The sequence below is a fragment of the Caloenas nicobarica genome, chromosome 19, assembly GCF_036013445.1.
Source record: "Caloenas nicobarica isolate bCalNic1 chromosome 19, bCalNic1.hap1, whole genome shotgun sequence".
NCBI lineage: Eukaryota > Metazoa > Chordata > Aves > Columbiformes > Columbidae > Caloenas > Caloenas nicobarica.
The window spans coordinates 7,169,005-7,190,518 of record NC_088263.1 but is presented as its reverse complement, the minus strand read 5'-3'; the positions used below and the strand labels follow the sequence as shown (position 1 = coordinate 7,190,518).

The following is a 21,514-nucleotide window of genomic DNA, read 5'->3' as shown; positions in this document are numbered from 1 at the left end:
TTTTTCAACGAACAAACTACTATTTTTTCCAACCCTTGTTTCCAGCCTTCTGATCTCTAAAGGCAAAACCAGGGGAGTATCAGACATCAGAAACCGAAATAACAACCATCACGGAGCAGCTTCACACCCTGCAGCCTGGGCCCGACCATCACACCATGTCCTGCTGCGATTTTACACTTTCAAGGACATTTTCATTCACGAGCAGGTTAGGAGAGCGACTTCAGCACTCTTCATCCACTTCCCAAAGAAATGGCATAATTGATTTGCTATTGAAATTGGAGGAAGGGCCAGGAGACTCACACTGCCTCTCCCAATGCTGGGTGGTACTGGCCATGATTTGGGGTTTCCCTGACCTTTTCCCAGCATTTCCACCAAGCCAGGAGGGTGAAACCTTCCAAACTACCACAACATTTAGAAACCAACCCCCTGCCATTAATACATAACCCTGACAATTTCTCTGTGCCACCTGGAGTAAAAAACTCTGAGTCTTGACTAATAAGCCCAGCTCGGTTCACCTGCCTGGCTGAGCATCCTGAGCATCCTTTGGGTATCACTGCGGATTTATTTGCTGGATGAAACCCTGACTTGCACTCAGTGTGGCAGAGATGCCTTTGAAGCCTGGGATGCAGCGTATGGTGCGAGGGGGCTCAGCGAAGGGGTTAACGGGTGGGCAGAGGCAGCGCTGGGGGGTTGCTAGGAGACTTTGGGATGCTGGATGTGATGCTCAGCCAATGGAGGAGTCCTCTGACGAGTAAATCTGCTAATTTGGATCTCATTGATCACTGGGGGTTAGGGGTGGATGTGCCTACGACTGAGCAGGGCTGACCTTCCTCCTCCCAGCCCCGAACTGATCCTTTCCCAGCCTGCCCCTGCAGTTTCAATTAAATCGCTGAATTAATCGCTCGCAATAAACTCAGCCGCTATTGCAGTTTGCGTTGGGATTCATAATCACTTTTCCTGCAAATACAGCAATTAAACAGAGAGATCCTGGTAGCTCGGGAGGGAAATCCAGGGCTCCCCCACGCTACCAGCTGGGATCGGGGTGCCCGGCTGCCCCCCAGGGTTAGTTTTTACCAGCCAAAAGCCCTTTTGGGGGCTCCCGATAGCAAGGGAGCTGGGGGATGCACCACCGCCTCCCGCTCACCTGCATATGCTCCTCCAGATGGCCCAGGCTGCTGCTCTTCATGTCGGAAAAGGTTTTAAATTAAAATCTTGCCTGTGTTTTCTGGAGGGTTTTTGGCTGGTTTTCTTTTCCCCCTCGCGTTCCAGAGCTCTGGCCCATTTACCGTCATTAAGTATAGATGGAGCAGCAGTGCAGTGGAGCAGGCAGGGGGAGTGCAGGGGGCTGCAGGCATTTAGCCCCTGGCTTTGCAAGGACAGGATGGGATGGGATGGGATGGGATGGGAAGGATGGGATGGGATGGGATGGGATGGGATGGGATGATGGGATGGGACGGGATGGGATGGTGGGGTACAGCCTCGCTGCTGTGCCCTGAGTCCATAAGAGGAGCAAGACCCACGCGGGAGCAGGATCCGGCCCCTCCAGGGATGCCAGAATGCCAACTTTTCACAGCAACAGTGGATTACAGCACATCAGCTCCAATCAATACTCTGCCACCGCAGAAAGCAAAGGGAAAAGAGAAACAAAAAGAAATTTCTCAGTTGTGGAGGATTTGGGGGGTTTCGTTCTGTTTGGAGAGAGAAAAAAAAAAAAGCCTGAGAAAGGGCTGGGTAGGAAGGGCTGGGGGGCCACAACAGGCTCCCCCCTACCAGGGCACGCTGCAGGATGAGCCTCCCCAAAATATGCGTGGTGCCAGGGAGAACACATGGGCATGGGGTGGACGTGGGATGCTTCGCCTCCCCAGGGCACAGGGGGTTTGACTCCTTCCTCCCCGGATCACGGCACCTGCAGCAAAACCCTCCCAGCTCCTGCCACCCCAGGGGGTTTGGTGGAGAAGAGAGAGGTGATGAGATGCTCAGCCCCTGGTCTGGTCCTGCTGAGACCCTCACAAATAGCGACCAGGCTCGGGGATGCTCTGGACAAAAGGGAGTTGTTAGAGAAGGGTGTTTTTGGAAACCTAGAGGTCTTGCACAGAGATGAGCCGAAGAGATGCCCCAGGAGCTGCTGCCATGGACCCACTTTTGGCTGCGGCCCAAGACCTCTTTGGAGGCAGTTTGTCTCATGGTCTGAGCTATTGAATCCTCTGGCGGAAAGAAAAGGCCCTGGCACAGCAATTGTTGTTGCTAAATGATGGGCAGAGCACTCTGGCATTGCAGGAGATGCGTTTTCCCCGACAGCCAAAACAGCCTTTCCCCACCGGACAGGGGGACAGGAGAGCCTGCACAGGACAGTGATGGGGACAGGAGCTGGGGACATCACAGATCATCCTGTTCTCATGCAAGGACCCCCCAGCACCCAAACTCACAGCAGAGAGAGCAGCCAGGGGGAACCCAGCATGTTTTTTGTCACTGCAGGTCAGTGGCCCAGCAGAGGACCGGCCGGGCATCGCTGTTTCCCCCCGTGGCCGCTTGGGATGAGGCTCACGCATCTGCTCTGCATTCCGCGCTCTCACCGGCGCAGGGGTGAAGAGCTTTGAAGGAGCTGCCCTTTCATTATTAATATGATGATGATGTCTGACGCCGTGTGTGCACAGCGACGGCTCTCTGCCTCCGGTGGCACGCTGCCAAGGAAAGCAGCGGCTGCTCCTCGGGGAGGGGTCAGTCCCCCCCATCAGTCTTTTTCCCATCCCCAGCATCGCTCCACATCTTGGACAGTGAATAACAGAGCAGTTCTGCCCTGCGCAGCTACTTGCCTGGGGATGGAACCTGCAGGAATGGACCCATGGGACATCGGTCCCCTCGCTGGCTCTGGCACTGTGACATCATTGGGACACAGGCTGTGCTGGCTCAACACAATGATGTGGGGTAAAGTGCCACTGCTCCCCAGAGGGTCCCGTGCCCACAGGGGGCACAGAGCTGACCTGAGCCCAGCCCCTGCTGCCACCACCGCTGCAGCTCTGCTCGCTGTCTTGGACCACAAAACAGAAAACAGTGTCTGAAATTACAAAAAAAAAAAAAAAAGAGACTAATTTTAGTGTGTTGCTCTGCTCTTGTGTTGCTTCAGTGGTTTGCTGCCCCCAGGCCAAGCCAGGACCCTCGGACAGTGTGGGCAGAGCTGGCCTGGGGAGGGGAAATGCTGCCAGGAGCCGCAGCTCTCGCTGCTGCAGTGCCTGCCGGCATCCTCACATCAAACATCGCTCCCGTTTTTGCCCTCAGGCCACTGCCTGAGACATGAATCATCCCCTCTGTCTTCCTATCGATTTGGGCCAGGCTGCTGGCAGAAACCCCCTCCCCACCCAGCCAAGCCGCTGTCAGCTCCCAGGGGGTCCCTATGCCCAACTGTGCCGGGCAAACATCTGTGCCCACGTCCTTGGGTGCACGGCTGCACCCCAAGTACCCGATTCCTCCCAGCGTGGCCCATGGGGCCAGCAGAGGTGGCAGGGCTGGAACCACGGGGCTCAGCTGGCTGGAGACGCCCCTTCCCATGTCCCCAGTGCCACAGCTCCAGCCAGACCCCATGATGGGTAACACGAGGTGACACGGCTCGGCGTGAGTCAGTGATGAGTGAGGCCAGTGTCCCCGCCGGCCCCTGGCACGTCTGAACAGCATGCATGGGCAGGACTAACCCCGAGCATCCCTTGGGCTCCCAGAAACACAAACCCCTTCACCAAACAGGCACCCTCCATCCCGCTCACACCACATTGCCATGGCTCACACTGGCCACCAGCAACAGCACCGGGACACGCTGAGCCAGACCCTGCACCCACCTCCTTGCAGGGACCCCAGCGTCAGGGTGCAATGGGGGAATCCCAGCCTGGCTCGCACACCCCTGCCCCGCGGGCTCCCAAGCATCCCATCCCGCACCAGCCCCTGTGATCCAGTGATGGATTATGTCAAGGTGTGTTGGATTGCAAATTAAACCCCAGCCTGCCGCATGGGCCCGGCTCCATTTGCAGAAAATTAGTTGCTGGACTTGGAGAGTGTCCAGTTGTGCAGCTCGGCGTGCCTAACACCCAGGGCTGACAAGCCACTGAATCACTCCTCCCCGCGCTGCCAGGCTACATGAAGCCAAGATACATTTCTTTTTAATGATAAGTTTTTATTGTTTGGAGTTCAGCTAAAACAGCCTCCCGGGCACTCGCAGCCTCCTGCTTCCAGAACGGCCGAGCGGTGCGGGGGCTGAGCCTGGCCAGCACGGGCACGCCAAACACCTCACTGCTGGAATGAGTTGGACGGTCTCAGCTGTAAAGGGTAGTCCTTGAAAACCGTCCGTGGGGAAGGAGCTGGGCTGCCAGCCACGAGCATCGCCCGGTAAATCCACACAACATTGCCAAAGCCAAAGGCAGATTTGCACCTGGCCAGGAGACAACACACACACAGACACAAACACATGGGTACCGACTGCTCGAGCCGGTGGCTGTTCTCGCCTCCCTGTCACCGAGAGCCCTTCAGCACCGTCCGCCAGCCCGGCACACTTCCCACTCTTCCCAAAACAGACTGTGTGTCCTGGAGAGGAGCCGCTTGGACCCCCCAGCCCCAGCACACTCAACCTGCTGCCTCGGCTGATGCTGCAGCGGGGCAGCGCCCACCCCAGCAAAGCTGCACGGGAGCTGCTGGGGGGTCCCAGCCCCAGGGACAGAGACCCAGGGGGGTTCGGAGCAACCCCCAGTCCCCGTGTGCTGCCTGCCCCAGGGACAGCCCCAGCTGCAGGGGCAGCAGTGTGCAGAGGGGCTGTAGGTGCCCCCCCGGGGAGGTTTCCCGGGGGCTTCTCAGCATTGAGAGATAAATCAGCCTCCCTCCAGCTGGATTAACACAGGGCTGAGCTGTTGCTGTTCTCAGGATGCTCCTCTGAACCTCTTAGCAACTCTCCTGCCCACAGATCAGACAACCAGCAAATAAAAGATTTAAGGGAGGTGCTGCAAAGGTACGGTAAAGAAAACCACATCCACGCCTGGAGAGGTGGCGGTAAATCAGGCCGGGAAGGGACTCCTACATGGGGGCTGGCAGCACACAGGCCCACAACAGCCTGTGCCAGCGCCGCTGCTTTGGGTTGAGAAAGCTGGGGTTTGGGCAAGACACCACACCGGCTGCAGCGATGCTCCAGTGGGCATCGGTGTGACGCTGTGTGCTGGGGGGCCTGGCTGCTGCCGCCCCCCAGCCAGCACCAGCTTTCCACCATGCGCTGGGTTTTGCTAACAAGCCCCCAGCACTTTGGCTGCCCCTGGGCACAAAGGTTTGGGGAGGGGAGCGATACCAATGCGTCCCCCCTCTGCCCAGCACCCTGCCCAGTGTGGGGGGCTGCACTGGGGACTGTGGCTGTGGAAAGGGGGTGAGCCTGTCCCCGTGACACCTGCCCCTCCCGGGCCCCTGAAACAGCCCTGGACCTGCTGGCATCAACCCCTGCCTTACCTGCTGCTGCTCCTCCAGCTGTGCTGCCACATCTGGGCAGCTGCGGAGCCCCGGGGCAGGATCGGGGTGGGTTCGGATCCGGAGCGACTCCGGAGCCGCTGGGGCGGCCCGGGGGGAGCGCAGGGCAGTGCTGGGGAGTGCGGGGGGAGTCCCCGAGGCATCACCGGGCGGTGTCGCCGCAGCGGGGCCGGGGGAGCCCCGGGGGGCGGGCGGGCACGGGGTGGGGGGGCAGCGGGAAGAGCCCCCCGAGGCAGGGGCGAGAGGGCGGGGGGAGCGGGGCGGGGGGAGGGAAGATCCACCCCCGTGTCTGTGCCCGTGTCCTCCCTCCTCTTCCTCCCTCCTCCTCCTCCGCCGCCGCCGCCGCCGCCGCCGCCGCCCGTCCTCCCGCCGCGGCCAAGCCGGGCAGCGCGGGCGGGCCGGGGGCTGCGCTGCCGGGAAGGGGGGTCTGGGGGGGTCTGCTGGGCACTTGGGCTGGAAGTTGGCGGCGCGATGGGGAACGAGCGCTGGAAAACCATGGGAGGAGCCTCGCAACTTGAGGACGGGCAGCAGGAGAAATCGCAGGTACGGGGCGGGGGGGAAGCAGGGGGCAGCCCGGGGGTCCCACCGAAGCCCCGCCATGACCGACCTCCAGCGAGCTTTTCTCCCGGTGCAGCCCGGCTGGCTGAGCGGCCCCCCCGAGAGGAGTCCCCCGGGCTTCCTCCACAGTCTCCCCCATCAATTACTGAGTTTATTTATTTGCAGCCAGTGTCCGGGGGTGCCCCTCGTCCAGGCAGCGGGTGATGCTCGGGGGCTGGCTCTGCTGAATGGCTGCACGTTTTAAACTGCTTAAATAACCCTGTACAGGGGATTTGGCATCTCTGCTCCTTGCTGCAGCCAGTGCCGTCCCTCCTGTTTTGGGGACTCCCGGTTGCCTGGTCCTCTCTTAACCTCCAGGAGCCCCCCAGGTTTTTGGGGGGAGAGGCTGGCGTTGCGGTGGGGTGCGGCGAAGCGGTGGCAGAGCCTGCGGTGACAACACGGGGGATCCGGCACGTGCCAGAGCCTGTTTGCACAGCCCGCCGCACATGTGCCAGCTCCTCCAGCCCAGCGGGCAGGCAGTGGGCAGCTGCCTGGCCTCCAGGGTGGCTACGTGCCCAGGGCATGTGGTTGCCCTGCCCGCGCTCTGGGTGCAGGCAGGGTGGGAAGGAAAGGGGTGCGGAGTATGGGCAAGCGTGCCTGGGAAGAGCTGGGGGAAAGCGAGTCTCCGGTAGAGGCTGTGAGTCCAAGGAAGGAGCGGAGAGCTGGCAGTGCCTGCCGCTTCCTCCACACCGCGGTGCTGGGTGAGGATGGGAGGAGCAGCTGTGAGATGCTCACCCCTAGGTCTGCCACTTCCCTGTCCCCCTGCCACCCACAGCGATGCGGGAAAGGGACTTCTGCTTGACTTCTCCCTTCTGCGCACCCTGCTCTGAGCCGCTTCACCCCAGTCCGCCCATCCATGCCGAACGGCTCCTTCACCTCGCTGGGCAGGGGCTGCCCACCCCAAGCAGTACCGGAGGCCCCAGACCCCCGGCCAAGAGAGACACCTCACTCTGCTCTCCCCTTCCCAGCACAGCTGTATGGGGCTGAACAACGCAGCCCAGAGCCAGTGATTCATGCAGGGGGTTGCAAAAGAGGCACAGAGTTTGCTGTGCAGCTGGTGCTGGGCTCCCAGCTCCCCTAAGCTCCAGTACAAGCCCATCCCAGCTCCCCTAAGCTCCAGTACAAACCCATCCCAGCCCGCCTGCGTGCTCACCCATGGATTGCCTGCCAGCCCTCTCCTTTCCCGGAGCCGCAAATCTCTCCGTGCTGTAGGAGCGGCAGCAGGCAGGCGTTGGATGACGGAGAAGAGCAGGTAATGGGAGCAGGATTCAGTTCATCTGCCTCCGTGCCTGCGGGGAGTGAGCAAAGTGCGGCGTTAGGCTGTGGGAAGGCACAGGGAGCAGCAGGGTGCAGGGGGGTGGCTGGGGTACAGCCCCTGCCCCAGGGCGTGCAGGGACGGGGGCTGCAGCTCTGCGCAAAGCTGAGCAGCAGCGGAGCTGGACAGGCTGGGAGGGTGGGGAGGGACAGGGCAGCGGAGCAGTACAGGGTGAGCTGCTGGGATGCAAAATGTGCTGCTTTAGCTGCTCTGGAGGGAGCAATGGCTTGGGGTGCTGAGGGACTGGCCCTTGTTGCCTTGGGGTTCCTTTGGAGCTGGGTGGTCCCCGGCAGCTGAGCCTGGGCAATGCAAACCATGGTGTCCACCTGCCTCAGAAGAGCAACCAGGGTCCTGGTTTGTACCTGGCTGGGGGCTCAGCCCAAGGGGGCAGCACCCAGGGCTGCTTGTGATCACTGTGCACCATCCCGGAGTGCAGAGCTTGCCTGGCGAGCTGGCAGGAACAAAGGGCATCCCCGCCACCAAAGAGCATCTCCCACAGCAGAGCTCAGCCTCTCCCACCACCATCCTCCATCCACGCTCCTGGGGGTCCAGCCCACCTCTGACTCTGCTCCAGGGACAAGCCAGCCCCCATCCTTCCCTGTGTGCACCCAGCACAGCCGCTCGCCTGTCCGGCTGGCTGAGGAAGCTGGGGGATGCTGGGCAGGGCATGACGGGCACTGGGGCAGCAGGGACCACAGCCCAGGGTGCAGGGCAGGTTTGCAAGTGAAGCTCCACTTGTCCCAAGCACATCCCAGCCTCGCAGCTTCTCCTCTCCTTAGGAAGGGGTGATTTGGAGACATGGGGACCTCCAATGGACGTCCCCATGGTGACATGAATAACCAGGGCAGCAGCCACATGGTTAGCAGAGAGATGTCCTGTGCCTGCCTAAAAGCCTTGGCAAGAAGAACCAGGGGCCTGAGGCTTCACAGTAGAGAGCACAAATCCCTAAAGCTGTGGCCGCGGTGGGGCAGGAGCTTGTGGCAGAGTTGTCTTCGGGGCCCCGCGCCGAGAGCCGGGCACAGCGCTGCAGGGCGCTGTGCTCGAGGGGCTTGGGGGAGACCCACACCCCAGTTTGGAGCGTTGCTGGTGCCGCTGGCTGAACGTTTCCCTCCTCTCCCCACTGCAGGTTGCCAGGTAACACAACCTGCCAGCAAAATGCTGTGGGACTCGTAAAGATGCCACCGTTCGGGATCTGGTGGTCAGAGTCAGAGGTGGTTGAGTGCAAAGGGGATCGGCCCTTGGTTCCTGCCCCAGTTCCAGGTCCTGGCAGGAGGGCAGCAATGCTGGGGCTCGAAGGCAGGAAAACAGTGAGATGCAGCTCCTGGGCAGAGCTGCAGGATTCTGGTGTGTTAAAGCCCGGCTGGGACTTGTGTGGCTGCAGGAAACAGAGCATTGGCCATGCACGCTTCTGCTCCCAAAACCCTTAATGCTCAGACAGGTCCCTCGGTCGTTGCAGCCCATCCACATGTCCCGGCAGGCACGTTTCCAGCTGGGGATGTCAGCGTGGTAGGGAGCAGCAGCGTGCGGGACAAAAGGGCACAGAGCCAGGCAGCTGAAGGTGCTACGGTAGCCGGGACAGCCGTGGGGACACGGTCCCTGCTCACCCTACGGATCCCAAACCACTTGCCATTGGCCTCTGGTCAGCTGCCATTCCTCCTGTCACTTCTGTGCTTGCAGGGTGCTGAGGGGCCAGGTTGAGCCCAGGTCCTGGGTGTCAACGTGAGGGTGTCAGCGATGGGGGCATCTCCCACCTCCATCCACCACCATCCTGCTGCTCCTGGGTGCTCCTCGTGCCTCTGAGCCAGGGCTGCGTGTCTATAAATGTGGGGCGAACTCCTTGACCCTTGCCAAAAGCTCCCCTTATTGCCTTTGACATCTCCTTTCAATGCACACCGAGAGGCTGAGCCTCAGGCTGCCTTGTCACACAGGTCCTGGTAGGGTGGCTTCCCATTCAGCCCAGCGCTGTTTGCATCTCCAGCCTTGCTCCGTGGGCTGGGGGAGAAACCCAGAACATTCCCCCCGGGGCTGGGGGTGGTGTCCATGGCCCCCCAGCCCCTGCTCGGCCAGCCCTGCCGCAGCCGGGGTCACCTTAATGCAAATGGTTGCGGGAGCGCAGATGAAATGAAGGGTGCTTGAAGGAAGGTGTCACTCCAGATAGATGTGCACAGGAGGGGACAGGGCCTGGGAAATCTTTGCAGATGCAGCAATTTTCCCCTCATTTCTGGGGAAAGTAGTCTTTGTCTCTCCGAATCTGCAGCTTTTCTGGCAGCCCTGCAATTCCTTGTGACAGCCATGGCTGGGGTCAGGGGAAAATCGCAGCCTCTGTCCTGCAGGTGTAATGAGAAGGGGAGGCAGTGGGGGGGACAGGGGCTGATGGAGCCGGGTGGCAGCTCATTCCCTCCGCACTGACGGCCTCAGTGCTTCATGCTTTGCAAGGAGAAAAGGCTCTCGGTGCGCACGAAGCAGCTCTCTTGGGCTGAGCTGACGGATCTCTGCCATGGTGGAGCTGCCGGAGGTGCTTGAGGGTGTCCGAGACCTTTCCCATAGTGACTTGTCCTCATCGAGAGGCTCTGGAACAGGTCTGAGGGCTTAGGGAGCAGCTCTGCTCCCCTCCAGCAGACAACGAGGGCACAAGGGGATGGGTACACGTGGTTCCCGCACAGCTGAGAGATGCTCCCCCACGATGCTCAGAGTTGTGTGGTCCCAACATCAACCCACAGTCTCCCCTTGCTGCTGGGGACAGCCCCTGCCTTCCCTCGCCTCCTTGCTTTCCCCGTGGTCCCAGCTCCAGGGGACACTGGAGCTATTCTCCAGTTTTCTCCCCATATTTGTGCCCAAGGCAGCAGGGATCCCCACACACGCCCTCCAGGAGCCGGGGCTGCTCCAGCCCTCTGTCACCACCTTAAATAAAACATGCTAGCAGAAGCGGGCGGCCGCCACGCATTCCCTCTCTTTATTATTTCATACCTCTGGCTCCCAGGCGGGTTGAGCTGCTTTGCTCGCTGAGTGCTCACCCGTAGCCTCCGCATCCACGGCAGAACCTCAGTGCTCCCCGAGGTCCCCACGTCCCCTCCTCTGCCACTACGCCTGTGTCCAACACCACCTCCCTTGTTGCTGGAACCCCCCAAATCCTGGGAGGGCTTGAACCCACCTCTCGGATGAAGGGGAGCAGGACGGGTCTATCTGGATGGGTCCCAATGGTGTCCGTTTCTCTGTCCACAGAGGATGAGCTGCGGGTACATCCTGTGCACCGTCCTGCTCTCGGTGGCCGTTCTCCTGGCGGTGACAGTCACAGGGGCCATCCTCTTCATGAACCACTACCACACGCCCGTCACCGAGTCACCCCCTGTCATCAGCACCAACACGGAGGAAGCCAACGCGCTGGTCACCATCGAGAAAGCCGACAGCTCCCGCATCAACATCTTCATCGACCCCAACTGCCCCGATGCGTCGGGCACCTTCGGGCGCCTGGAGGGGCTGCAGACCTCCCTGCTGCATGCTGTCACCGACCACGATGCCGAGGCCAAGGCCACCAGGAGCCAACAGAAGGCTCTGCTGGTCACCGTGGCGGATGAGGTGGCCAAGCTGCTGACACACGCTGTGCAGCTGCGCACAGACTGCGAGGGGCTGAAGAAGGGGCACAGCGCCATGGGGCAGGAGCTCAGCACCCTGCAGGGAGAGCAGGGCAGGCTCATCCAGGTGAGACAGGGCTGGGGGTGACACACGGTGCTCCTTGGGACAGACTGCCCCTGTCCCCATGTCCCCGGGGCATGGCTGCTTGCAGCCCCTGCCCGCAGCATCCAGGCGAGACCTCCAGCAGAAGCAGCTGAGGTTTAAGGCAGGTCCTTGGGAATGGCAAGGTAGGAAGCACAACGGCAGCGCCAGCTCATCAGCCACCTGCATCTCACCACCAAAGCACCCCAGTGCCAGGGAACTGGGTGTACAGCCCCCCATGTTGTGGGTCTCCCGGCTCTGGGTCCAGTTTGTGGGCTCCGAGCAGAGCCACGGACAGCACAGGACCATCCCAATGCAGCAATCGGCCCCCTCTTATTTACAGTTCCAAAAAGTTCCCAGCTGATGAACTGTGTTAAAATGCTTACCTGGATATGCCGGGGTCTGCTGGTCGTGGTAGCAAGAGCCAGGGCACAGCTGGATGCTCAGCTCCGTGCTGGTCCCTCCTGGTGCTCATCCTGCTCTGGCTGGAGCTGTTCAATCCCTGCTCCTTCACTTTGCTCCCCGTCCTGCTGCTCTGTCGCAGCCACCCCACGTCACTTGCTTGGCCTGGGTCACCTCAGGGGATGGCGGAGAGCCGGCGGCTGTCTCAGGACACGACTATTCCTGCCACCTCCATGATCCTGTCCCCTTGCCCAGAGATGCTCTGTTCCGTGGGGTGGCGGCACTGATGCACCCAGCTTCAGGGATTGCTCAGCCCTGGTGACGACAGGCACTATCTGGACCCTGACCCCCCGCCAAAAAGCACCAGAGATGCCATATGGGATCTGCTGTGGCTTTTGTCTCCCCACCTGGTCCCCACCAGCTCATACCCTGCAAGGGAGCGTTGCCGCCCGCAGGCTTAGGGAGCCGTGGGAGTGGGCAGAGCATCCTTGCAGTGGGGTGGTCAAAAGGCTGGAGGGGAGGGATGGAAGAGGTTTAACCACCTTTAACCATGTCCCCTCCATGTGTCCCCCAACCACAGCTGCTCTCGGAGAGCCAGACCAACGTGGCTCGGCTGGTGAGCTCGGTCAGCGACGTCCTCGACACGCTGCAGAAGGAGCGCGGCAGCACCCGGCCCCGGCTCAAGGCCGACCTGCAGCGAGCCCCGGCCAGGGGAGCGCGGCCCCGGGGCTGCTCCAACGGTGAGGTGGTGTCCCCGGGAGAGGGATGTGTCTGGGACTGCCCTGGACAGGTCTTTGCCTAAGAATAGGGGAAGGAGAAAACCACCTGAGATGGGGGAAACCAGCCTGGGAAAGGGATTTAATACAGCAGAGGGGCTGGGAAGGAGATTGGAGAGATGGGGCAGGGGAGAGATGGGAAGTTATGTTCCAGAAGGGGTGTTCCTCGCCGTGCAGCCCCCAGTTGTCCATAAACCAGCCTGCAAAGCCAGCAGCAAAGCCACTTTGCACCCCTGCAGATCCACCCGCTCCCCACACAGAGGTAGCTGGGACAGAAGCAGAGCAAGAAGCGACCATTTGGATACAGATGGCAGTGCTGCATGGAACTCAGAATAAAGTCACATTCATCATCATTTGGTTAAGATGAAGCTGAATAAGCCTGTCCTGGGGCCGTGAGCACGTGCCCACACTCTGCCTGCAGCTGCCTCTGGGCATCGGCTCCCTCCTCCCCGGCTGGGTCCCAGCCTGTCCTTGTTGTGACGCAGGGACACAGGTTCAGTCCCTACCAGCTGCTGGGGGGGTTCCCCATGGTGACTGTGTCCCCCTGGGCACCGCTCACCCTGAGCATCTGAGGAGAAAGGAGGGAAAGAGCAAGGCAGCACTGAGCCGCTGAGTAGAGCTGGCAGCAAGGTTGGGAGCCTGAAAGAAATGGCAAGACATTAAATTAGATCATTAATTAACCAGCTTTCCTCTCATCCCACCCCATCCCAATGCCACGCTGCAGGCTCCCGGCCCCGAGACTGCTTTGACATCTATGCGAGTGGACAGCAAGAGGATGGGATTTACTCCATCTTCCCCACGCACTATCCTGCCGGCTTCCAGGTCTATTGCGACATGACAACTGACGGGGGCGGCTGGACGGTGAGCTGGCACCGTGCTGGGGGCCACTGCATGATGCCACCACTGGCTGTCCCTGTGCTGGGATGCCAAGGGTGGGAGATGCCACTGTCAGCGTTTGGATGCGTCATTGTGATGGGGGATAAATGCAAACAGAGTCTGGCTGGGCACAGGGTGCTCAGTTCCGTGGGGAAGCAAGCAAATAGGCTTGTCCGTGTCACCTGTGCTGGTGGCCCTGCCCTGGGGAGCTTGGCTGGAGCTGGAGTGGGGTTTCAAGTGAGGAGTTGATGCTATGGCTGGATTCGTCCTTGTTGGTGATGCTGGTGCACAGCTGCGGTTGTGCCATGGGGTGAACGGGCTGTGCTTTGTCCTGTCCTCACCATCGCTGTGAGCTGGTGCTGGGGCTCAGGACAGACCCCAAACCCAGCGTGTTTTGCCTCATCTAATGCAGGGATGCTTGGGGCGCCTCGAGTGCCGCACTGATTCACTCGCTCCCAGGACACCCTGTCTGATTCGCTTTGCCGTGGTGGCTGCAAGAGCCCCGTAATCACGGGAATAGCAGCAGGGAGCGGGGGGACACTGGCAGCCCCAAGTGTGGGGACACCCTTTGCTCCAGGAAAAAACTTGGGTATGAGCAGCCCCTACCCAGGAGGGCATCACTTGGGGTGCCAGCACTTGAGGGTCCCCAGGGAGGGGACAGGGGTCACTAGGAGGGGTGGGCAGGTGGCCGCTCTGCTGAGGACATGCTGGGTGAGCCAAGCAGCCAGCGCCCCTCCAGCTGGGTGCTCTAGGAAACAAATCCCCACGATCTGATTCCCCTAAGCAGCTTTGAGCGGTGCCAGGAGGGAGCTTAGCCCCCCTGTCCTCGGGGGGCTCGTGAGCCTTCAGCCTCGGTCTGCCCAGAGCCCACCCTGGGCGGGAGCCACCTGTCGTGCACGGGTCAGTACCAGCAGCTCCAGCAGGGAAACTGAGGCACAGAGCAGCCCGAGGGACCTCAGCTCCTGGGGGGTCACTGAGGGAAAAGGGAGGACCCTTTGTGCTCCCCAAGGTGGGAAGGGGCCTTGCAAACTCCATGCACAGCCTCCCCCAGCCATGCTCAAGTGCTGCCTGAAGAGCAGCCCAAGGTGATTAGCGAGACACTCAGAGGCTTATTTAAAGCTGCTGCAGCTGGTAGGGCCCCGGCTGGGCTGGGTAGGGGGTGAAGAAAATGATTTTACACCCAGAAGCATCACAGGCTTCAGCAGCAGGGCTGGCACAGCTTTGCCCCCGCCTTGACTGGGGCAGAGGAGCCAAACCAGTTGTCAAATCCCAGCATTCTGGAGATGGACACATCCAGAGCACGGTCCATGATGCTCACCCCAGGGTCCCATTTCTCAGGGCTGCTGTGCAGCACAGGCTCCCAAACCTACCTCCAGTCCCTCAGGGTGCAGGGGGTGTCTCAGCATCTCCTGTGGGGCTGGTGACGTGGGGGCTTCCTTGGGGCACTGAGTCACCCCAGCTCCAGGTAATGTGCTCCATGGGCACCGTGGTGCAGAGCCTGGACTATTTCCTTCCCCTCTCCTCCAGAGCGATTACTCCTGACATTTGGGCTTATTTGCATGTGGGTGGGTGGGTGGAAGTGCTGGCAGCAGCTGAATCCATTTTGACTCGGGAGCTTGGGAGCCGCTGAGCTGAGCCTAAACGGCCGGCTTAGAGACTGGGGGGAGCGGGACTGAGGGAAGAGCTGCCCCGATGCCCTCTTGGGGAGAAACCCAGCTGAGGTCACTTACCGGGTCCCCATAGTGTCATCTGCAGTGTCACCCTGTCCCTTGGCCAGCAGCAGGGTCTCCAGGGCAGCTGGCAGTGATTGCAGCTCTGAGGCTATTTGCTGCCTATTCTGTATAAAAAAGCAGAAACCCAGCAGAGAGAGCAGCAGCGTTGGTGTCTGTGCAGGGCAGGGCAACATGAAAACAAAGAAATGTGGGAGGGAAGCCTCCATCACACCCCCTAGTCCATTTTGTCCCCCTCTTGTCCTGCCCACCAGCAGCAGGGCCATGTGTGCAGCTGGCTGGGGTGTGGGTCAGCGCCCGCCAGCATCGAGAGGAGCATCCGCATCCTGTGCTCAGCACCGGCTTTAATTGCAGGGACCCCCAGGGCTGGCCTGAGCCTCACGGCAGCGCCAGGCTGCAGCCACGTAATTGCCCAGCCTGACACTGACTCCCCTTTTGACACTCACCTCTGGCACTTTATTAAAGTAATAATGGGGTGACGGAGGGCAGGAGAGGCTTGGCATCCCAGGAGGCCTGAAAATGTTTCATGCACTGTTGTCTTTGAAAGTCTTTGCAAACACCCAACGCTGCTCCCGGTGCCCCTGAACCTCCATCGCTGCCCAGCCAGGGCAAAGCCCCCGGGATCAGCATCTTGGCTTTGCGAGCAACAGAACTGCAGCAGCTCTGGCCACGTCAGCGTCATTTTCCATGTACAGCACGTATTGGGAAGTGGTGGGAAAGCTGAAGGATGCAGAAGAAAAGGCTGTGCCGGCAGGACAAGGGCTGTGGGGATGTTAAGTGACAGCTGCCAACTTCATGGGCACCTGGATGGTCGCAGGGGTGGCTTCACCCAGCCTGCTTGTCACCCACCGAGGGGTCCCGGAGCAGGCTGGGGAGTTTGAACAGACACCAATGCATTTATACACAGGCTGGGATAAGCCAAAGGCAGCGGATGACACAAGCTGGGGGAAATGCATGCTGTTTCCAACACGAAGGGGAACAAGACGCTTCTGCTGGCAGGGACAGGCAGGAGCTGCCGGGTCTCCGGGACGGGCAGCACTGCCGGCTGTGGTGTTCACAGGGGATCCCAGGGGACTGGCACTTCCTGGAGATCAGCTCTGAATTTGTCTTGTCCATGGCTGAACCTGGAGATGCTCTCCTGGCTGTGATGAGGGCTCAGAGAACACCATGGGGCCAAAAACCTGAACAGGAGCTGGAGTGCTGTGGTGGCAGAGTAGCGATGGCCGAGCGTCTCCCAGGCTGCAGCTCTAGGGGCTGACACTCCCGCTTTTCTCTGTTTTTAACCCATTTTTCTTGGTTGGTGCCTTTGCAGGAGGCTGTCCCTGCCCCATGAGCTCAGCGCGACCGGGGAAGATAAATATTTCAGCCTTGCCTTTAAAGAAGGGAAGGAAATCTTTTTTGCTTAAGAGGGGGCAATGCATATTTGATGAGGACAAAAAGAGCAGCGAGGCAGGGCTGGGAGCATGGCAGCGAGCCTGCGGGTCACCAGTGCACCCAGCATCCTGGTGCACCCAGCATCCCAGTACACCCAGCATCCCGGTGCACCCAGCATCCCGGTGCACCCAGCATCCCGGTGCACCCAGCATCCCGGGGCACCCAGCATCCCAGTACACCCAGCATCCCAGTGCGGGGGCGAGGAGGAGGGTCCCACATCCCTGTCAGCACATAGGAGAGCTGGGTGCATGCCTGAAGCACAAGAAGGGACTGTGCATGAGACATGATGAGGATGGAGCAGGAGACCCCGGAGGACACAGGACCTCCAGCACCCCCAGCCCTCCTGACCTGGTTTCGAGCCCCTTGGGGCTGAGCCTGGGGGGCAACGGGGCACCGCGGCTCCTCCAGCACCGGGGTGATCGCCGAGCCGTGCCGAGGCTCAGCCGATGCAGACAGGCCCCGCATGCTTCCCTGGACACCGCTCAGGCAATTGGCCTATTTACAACTGTGGGTCAAAGCCGATTAAGACAGAGCATCAGTGCCGCCTTCCTCGCGCGGCAGCACCGGAGCCGACATTCGCTGGGTAAAATCAGCTTCGGGCCCCTGTCCAGCCACGCCATCCCCCCCGTCCTAGCAAGTCTGAAGAAAGCCCCTTTAAACGGGCTTAGCCGCAGCTTCTCAAGTGCTCAACGCAGGGATAAAAATTAAAGCTCTAATTCTAGAAGGTAAGTACAGCAGGATAAGAGCCCTGCCATGCTGAGGAGCGCGCCGGAGCCTTCGCCGGCCCAAAAATGCCCATTTGGTGAAGGGCAAAATAGCATGAAGTTCAAAAGCTGGGTCTCCTCCACATGCTGGGGTGAAACCCAACACGGGCAGGACGGGGAGGCTGCAAAGGGACATTCCCAGGGTGCAGCAAAGGACAGTGGCTTCCTGGCCAGCGCAGGGGCTCAGCAGTGATGCCTGAGCCTGGGATGCTGGAATTGGGATGAGTGGACTTGGGGGCACAGCTCAGCCCCTGGCCCCTCGGCATGGGGCAGCTGTTCCGAAATCACCAAGCGCCCCATTGCCCCCAACCACGGCCACGGGAGCATGGTGCTCGGTGGCAATCGGGCAGGCTGGCTCAGCCAAGTTTAATGCAATTAATCCATGGCTGGCGGCTTAATTAAGTTCAAATGGTCAGACGCAGAATAGCATTTTCTGGATCACTGTCAATAAATCAAACCCAAAACTATGGATAAAAGGGGATGAAACACAGAGGGCACAACATGCCGATGAGCAGATGAGAAATGGAAAGGCTGAGGAGAAAAGCTGCGCTGGATCTGGCCGGGACCTGGGGACTCTGCAGGAGTCGGGGCGGTTGGTGCCCCCCAGTTAATTGCTCTGGGAGACTAACGAGGCTGTCACAGGAGTGATGCCCGGGAGAGCACAGTTCTACACAGCACTGAGCATCCCGCCGTTTGCAGGATGGCTTGGACTGACCTGGGCAGCACATGCTGTGGAGACAGAGCTCAAGTCACAGCGTCCGTCCATCTGTCCGTTCCACATGCGATGGCAGACCCCGGCCATTTCGATCAGGGTGCGGGATGCCCACCCATCCCAGGGCACCAGCCACCTTCTCCCAGGAGCACGCTGTGGTTTTCCCCAAGTTCTGCTCCTGTTTCCAGACGGAGGATCCGGTGAAGTGTTTTATCTGAACCCACTCACTAGTCCCTGGGAGCTGGCGGATAATGATCCAGCATTTTCCTGGGGACCTGCTCACCAGTGTCCTCATGTAATTACTGAGTTTAAAGGGTTTAATTGCCACCTGCATTTAATAAGGCGGCAGCAGGGAGGGATGGGGAGCAGGGGGGCTGCTCAGGGTGGCTGGGCTTGGAGCAGCCCCACAACTGATGCTCCTCGTGTCTCCCCAGGTGTTCCAGCGGCGGGAGGACGGCTCTGTCAACTTTTTCCGCGGCTGGGAAGCTTACCGGGATGGCTTCGGGAAGCTGACGGGAGAGCACTGGTTAGGTGTGTAGGGCTGGCTGCTCTTGGGCAGGATGGGAAAACCCAGGGTGGGGTGAGGGGGTCCAGGGACACCGAGACCCCCTTGACCAGCACTCACATCCCAGAGTGATAGCCACAGGGATGGGGTGGCTGCGCAGGGAAGCAATGGGACTGCTTGCCCATGAGCTGAGCAGATGCCCTTGGCCGTGCAGCAATAGCAGAGCGAGGGCTGGAGAGTGGGAACGGCTCCCCATCCCACCCCACACCCCCTCCCCAGGGACCCCCAGCCACCCTGTCCCCGCCGGGGTCTCCGCACTCCCCCGTCCCTCCGCTGCAGGGCTGAAGCGGATCCACGTGCTGACGGTTCAGGGCAGCTACGAGCTCCGCATCGACCTGGAGGACTTTGACAACGGCACTGCCTTCGCTCGCTACGGCAGCTTCGGCGTGGGGCTCTTCTCCGTCGACCCCGAGGAGGACGGGTACCCCATCTCCATCGCTGACTACTCGGGGACAGCAGGTAGGGCAGCAGGATGGGGGGACACCCGTGGTCCTTTGGGGCAGGGGGGCCCACAGCCATCCAACCCCCTCGCTGGGGCATCGACCATCTCCTCTGGCGCTGGTGCGGTACCAGCTGCATCCCTGCAACCACGGGCAGCCAGAGGCAGGAGACGGGATGCGGTTGGGTGTTTGCAGGGTGGGTGACCCCTGGTGCCACATAAATCACCAGAGGAGCCCCTTGGGGTGGGACACAGCCCGAGGGCAGGGTGGGGGGCAGGAAGGGCCCATCATGGCTCTTTTCCCCCCGCCATGGCAGGCGACTCCTTCCTGAAGCACAACGGGATGAAGTTCACCACCAAGGACCTGGACAACGACCACTCGGAGAACAACTGCGCAGCATTCTACCACGGCGCCTGGTGGTACCGCAACTGCCACACCTCCAACCTCAACGGGCAGTACCTCAAGGGCCACCACAGCTCCTACGCCGACGGCATCGAGTGGTCCTCCTGGACCGGCTGGCAGTACTCGCTGAAGTTCACCGAGATGAAGATCCGGCCTGTCCGGGAGGAGAATTAGCTGGATGACACGAGCCCCCCACCCCGTGCCCAGCCCCTTGTCCTTCCCAACCGCCCCACAGCCCTGTCCCCCCAGCTGCCATCCTCCCCGAGGGCTGGCCCGTCTTCCAGGGGTCCCTGGGGAGCACCTGCCCCCAGGGAGGGTGGCTTTAGCTCCTGGGCACCCACAGACATCACCAGACATTTGTTTCCTACTTCCGTGGCTCCCCCGCAGCCAAAACAGGTCTCCTGGCCGGAACGTGACCCACAGCCGGTGCTTGGGGCTGTGGCAGAGAGGGCAGCAGGATTTGGGGAGCTCAGCGGGGTGGGGCGAGGAAGGGAAGGGGCTGCCCAGAGGGAAGAGGGGATGCAGCAGGCTGGGCACCTCCATCGTCCCCGCTTTGGGCACAGGTACCTGGCAGTGGCCCAGCTGAGCTGGTGAGGGACCGGGGGACACACCGCGGGGAGCCCCAAACCTCTAGGGCAGGGGCAAGGCTGCTGCTCTGTGGTGCCAGCTCAGCCTATGGTGCTACCAGGGACAACAAGGGCTCAGCCGGGCTGAACATCTGACCACGCCAGCGATTCTTTCTCCGGTCTGTAAACGCTCGCCTCTCCCCCTGCAAGACCAACGCGGCTGGCAAGGGACAACTATGAGCTCCTTCATCCCCAGCGCGCTGGCTCCTGGCACCTCCCAGCGGGTTGGGGCGCCCGAAGCTGGCACGGTGCTGCAAGGACGCGCACCCAGAACCCAGCACAGCACGGAGCTGGTTTGGCAGCACTGGCGTGAGGAGGAAGAGGAGGTGAGGAAGGCTCACCCCTCCCGGCACAGCTCTGCCTGCCTTTTGCAGCTCCTCTCTCCCTTCCAGACCCTCCTGGACTCACCTTGGACTTTCGGCATCCAGATGCTGTGACCTTTCCCGAAACCCTTGACTTTGGACAGCATGCCTGCGTGCCCCCGCGCAAACCCCCTCCGCTCCCAGCCCAGAGACCTGCGTTAATTTTCACCCAGGATGAGCCACACTCTGGCTCAGCACCTGCAGATATTCAAAGCCTTTCATTTCTTCAAATCCCATTAAGGTTTTTGCAAAAAGAAGCCCTGAGTGGGGCTTTACATCTGCAGGGCTCTGATAACGGGCGGCAGGCGATGCCTCGCACCGGCCGACCTGAGGAGGAGCTGCTGCGTGGTGTGGGGCTGACTTCTCCCTCTGGCTCCCTTTGAAGACTCAAAGGGGGGATTTTAACAAAAAAAAAAAAAAAAAAAGCCCAAGCCTGAGCAGGATGTGTGGGAACAGGGAGGGGAGTGGGACAGCTGGGACCTCGCCATCCTTTACATGATTTTCTGCCTGTGCGCAGCAGCAAGAAGGAGCAGAGCCCTTGCACTGGCCCTGGCCCCAAGAAACACTGTTGGATGGACAGACTGCCCGAGGAGGGGAGGGAAGCTGCCGCCGTCCCCATTTCCAGGCAGGCTTAAGGCACTGGGAGATCAAAGGCTGATCTTCACAGCTGTGGCAGCTCTATATTTCCCCACATGCTTCATTTTTTAAGCCTTCTCCTCCCTGGATCCTGTGCTGGATGAGCCCTTTTTCCCGCGGGGCAAGTCGCCGTCTGCCTGTCCTGATGGGGAAATGGAGACAGACAATGCACTGGGGATCATGGCAGCTTTCCCCTCTGCCAGGGACATCCCTCGGAGCCCCCGGTGAGGACAAGCCCCGAGCACAGACACCGGCCCCATCCCCAGCAACCCTGCCCGGAGCAGCCGGCCAGGCTGGCTCCCCCAGCGATGGCGTTTTGGGGTGCTCGGTGCTGGCACCTCTCGGCCAGTACAAGAGCAGGAGCCCCTGTAGCTCCCGAGGGTCAGACCTTCCGGAAAGGGTCCCACAGAGATGGGAAGCCCAGCACCCATCTTTACTTTTTGTTCCTTTATTTCGGTGGATTAGCTGTAGCTGAGTTTTCTAGCACTTGTTTTCAGGACAAGAAGGCACACGGAGCCATGTGCCCGAGCAGGAAGGCTCGTCCCCTCCCTGGACCCCTCCACCGGTGTTTTTCCGTGCTGGGGAGGGGACATTGTATGTGCAGGTTGTCAGTAGCACACCCTTATGTAACTGTCCATGTCACCCACGACCCCCCAATGGTTTTGTTTTGACTTGC

At 60.6% G+C, this 21,514-nt stretch overlaps 1 protein-coding gene across 1 annotated transcript; it reads left to right on the top strand.

Annotated features, from left to right (window-relative positions):
• The first annotated feature begins 5,764 nt into the window (after nt 1–5,764).
• Nucleotides 5,765–19,388, top strand: FIBCD1 (fibrinogen C domain containing 1). The gene is made up of 7 exons (XM_065648713.1): nt 5,765–6,030; nt 10,622–11,098; nt 12,096–12,255; nt 13,016–13,152; nt 18,242–18,338; nt 18,652–18,831; nt 19,129–19,388. The coding sequence occupies exons 1-7, from the start codon at nt 5,959–5,961 to the stop codon at nt 19,386–19,388; spliced, it is 1,383 nt and encodes a 460-aa protein (XP_065504785.1). The 5' UTR covers nt 5,765–5,958.
• Nucleotides 19,389–21,514: the final 2,126 nt, after the last annotated feature.

What these genes read in the sequence shown, in the direction of transcription:
- FIBCD1 (XM_065648713.1), top strand. Translation starts at nt 5,959, where the DNA reads ATGGGGAACGAGCGCTGGAAAACCATGGGAGGAGCCTCGCAACTTGAG. An exon ending in CTGACGGGGGCGGCTGGACG is followed by an intron (nt 13,153 to 18,241) that starts GTGAGCTGGCAC and finishes GTGTCTCCCCAG; the next exon opens with GTGTTCCAGCGGCGGGAGGA. An exon ending in TGACTACTCGGGGACAGCAG is followed by an intron (nt 18,832 to 19,128) that starts GTAGGGCAGCAG and finishes CCGCCATGGCAG; the next exon opens with GCGACTCCTTCCTGAAGCAC.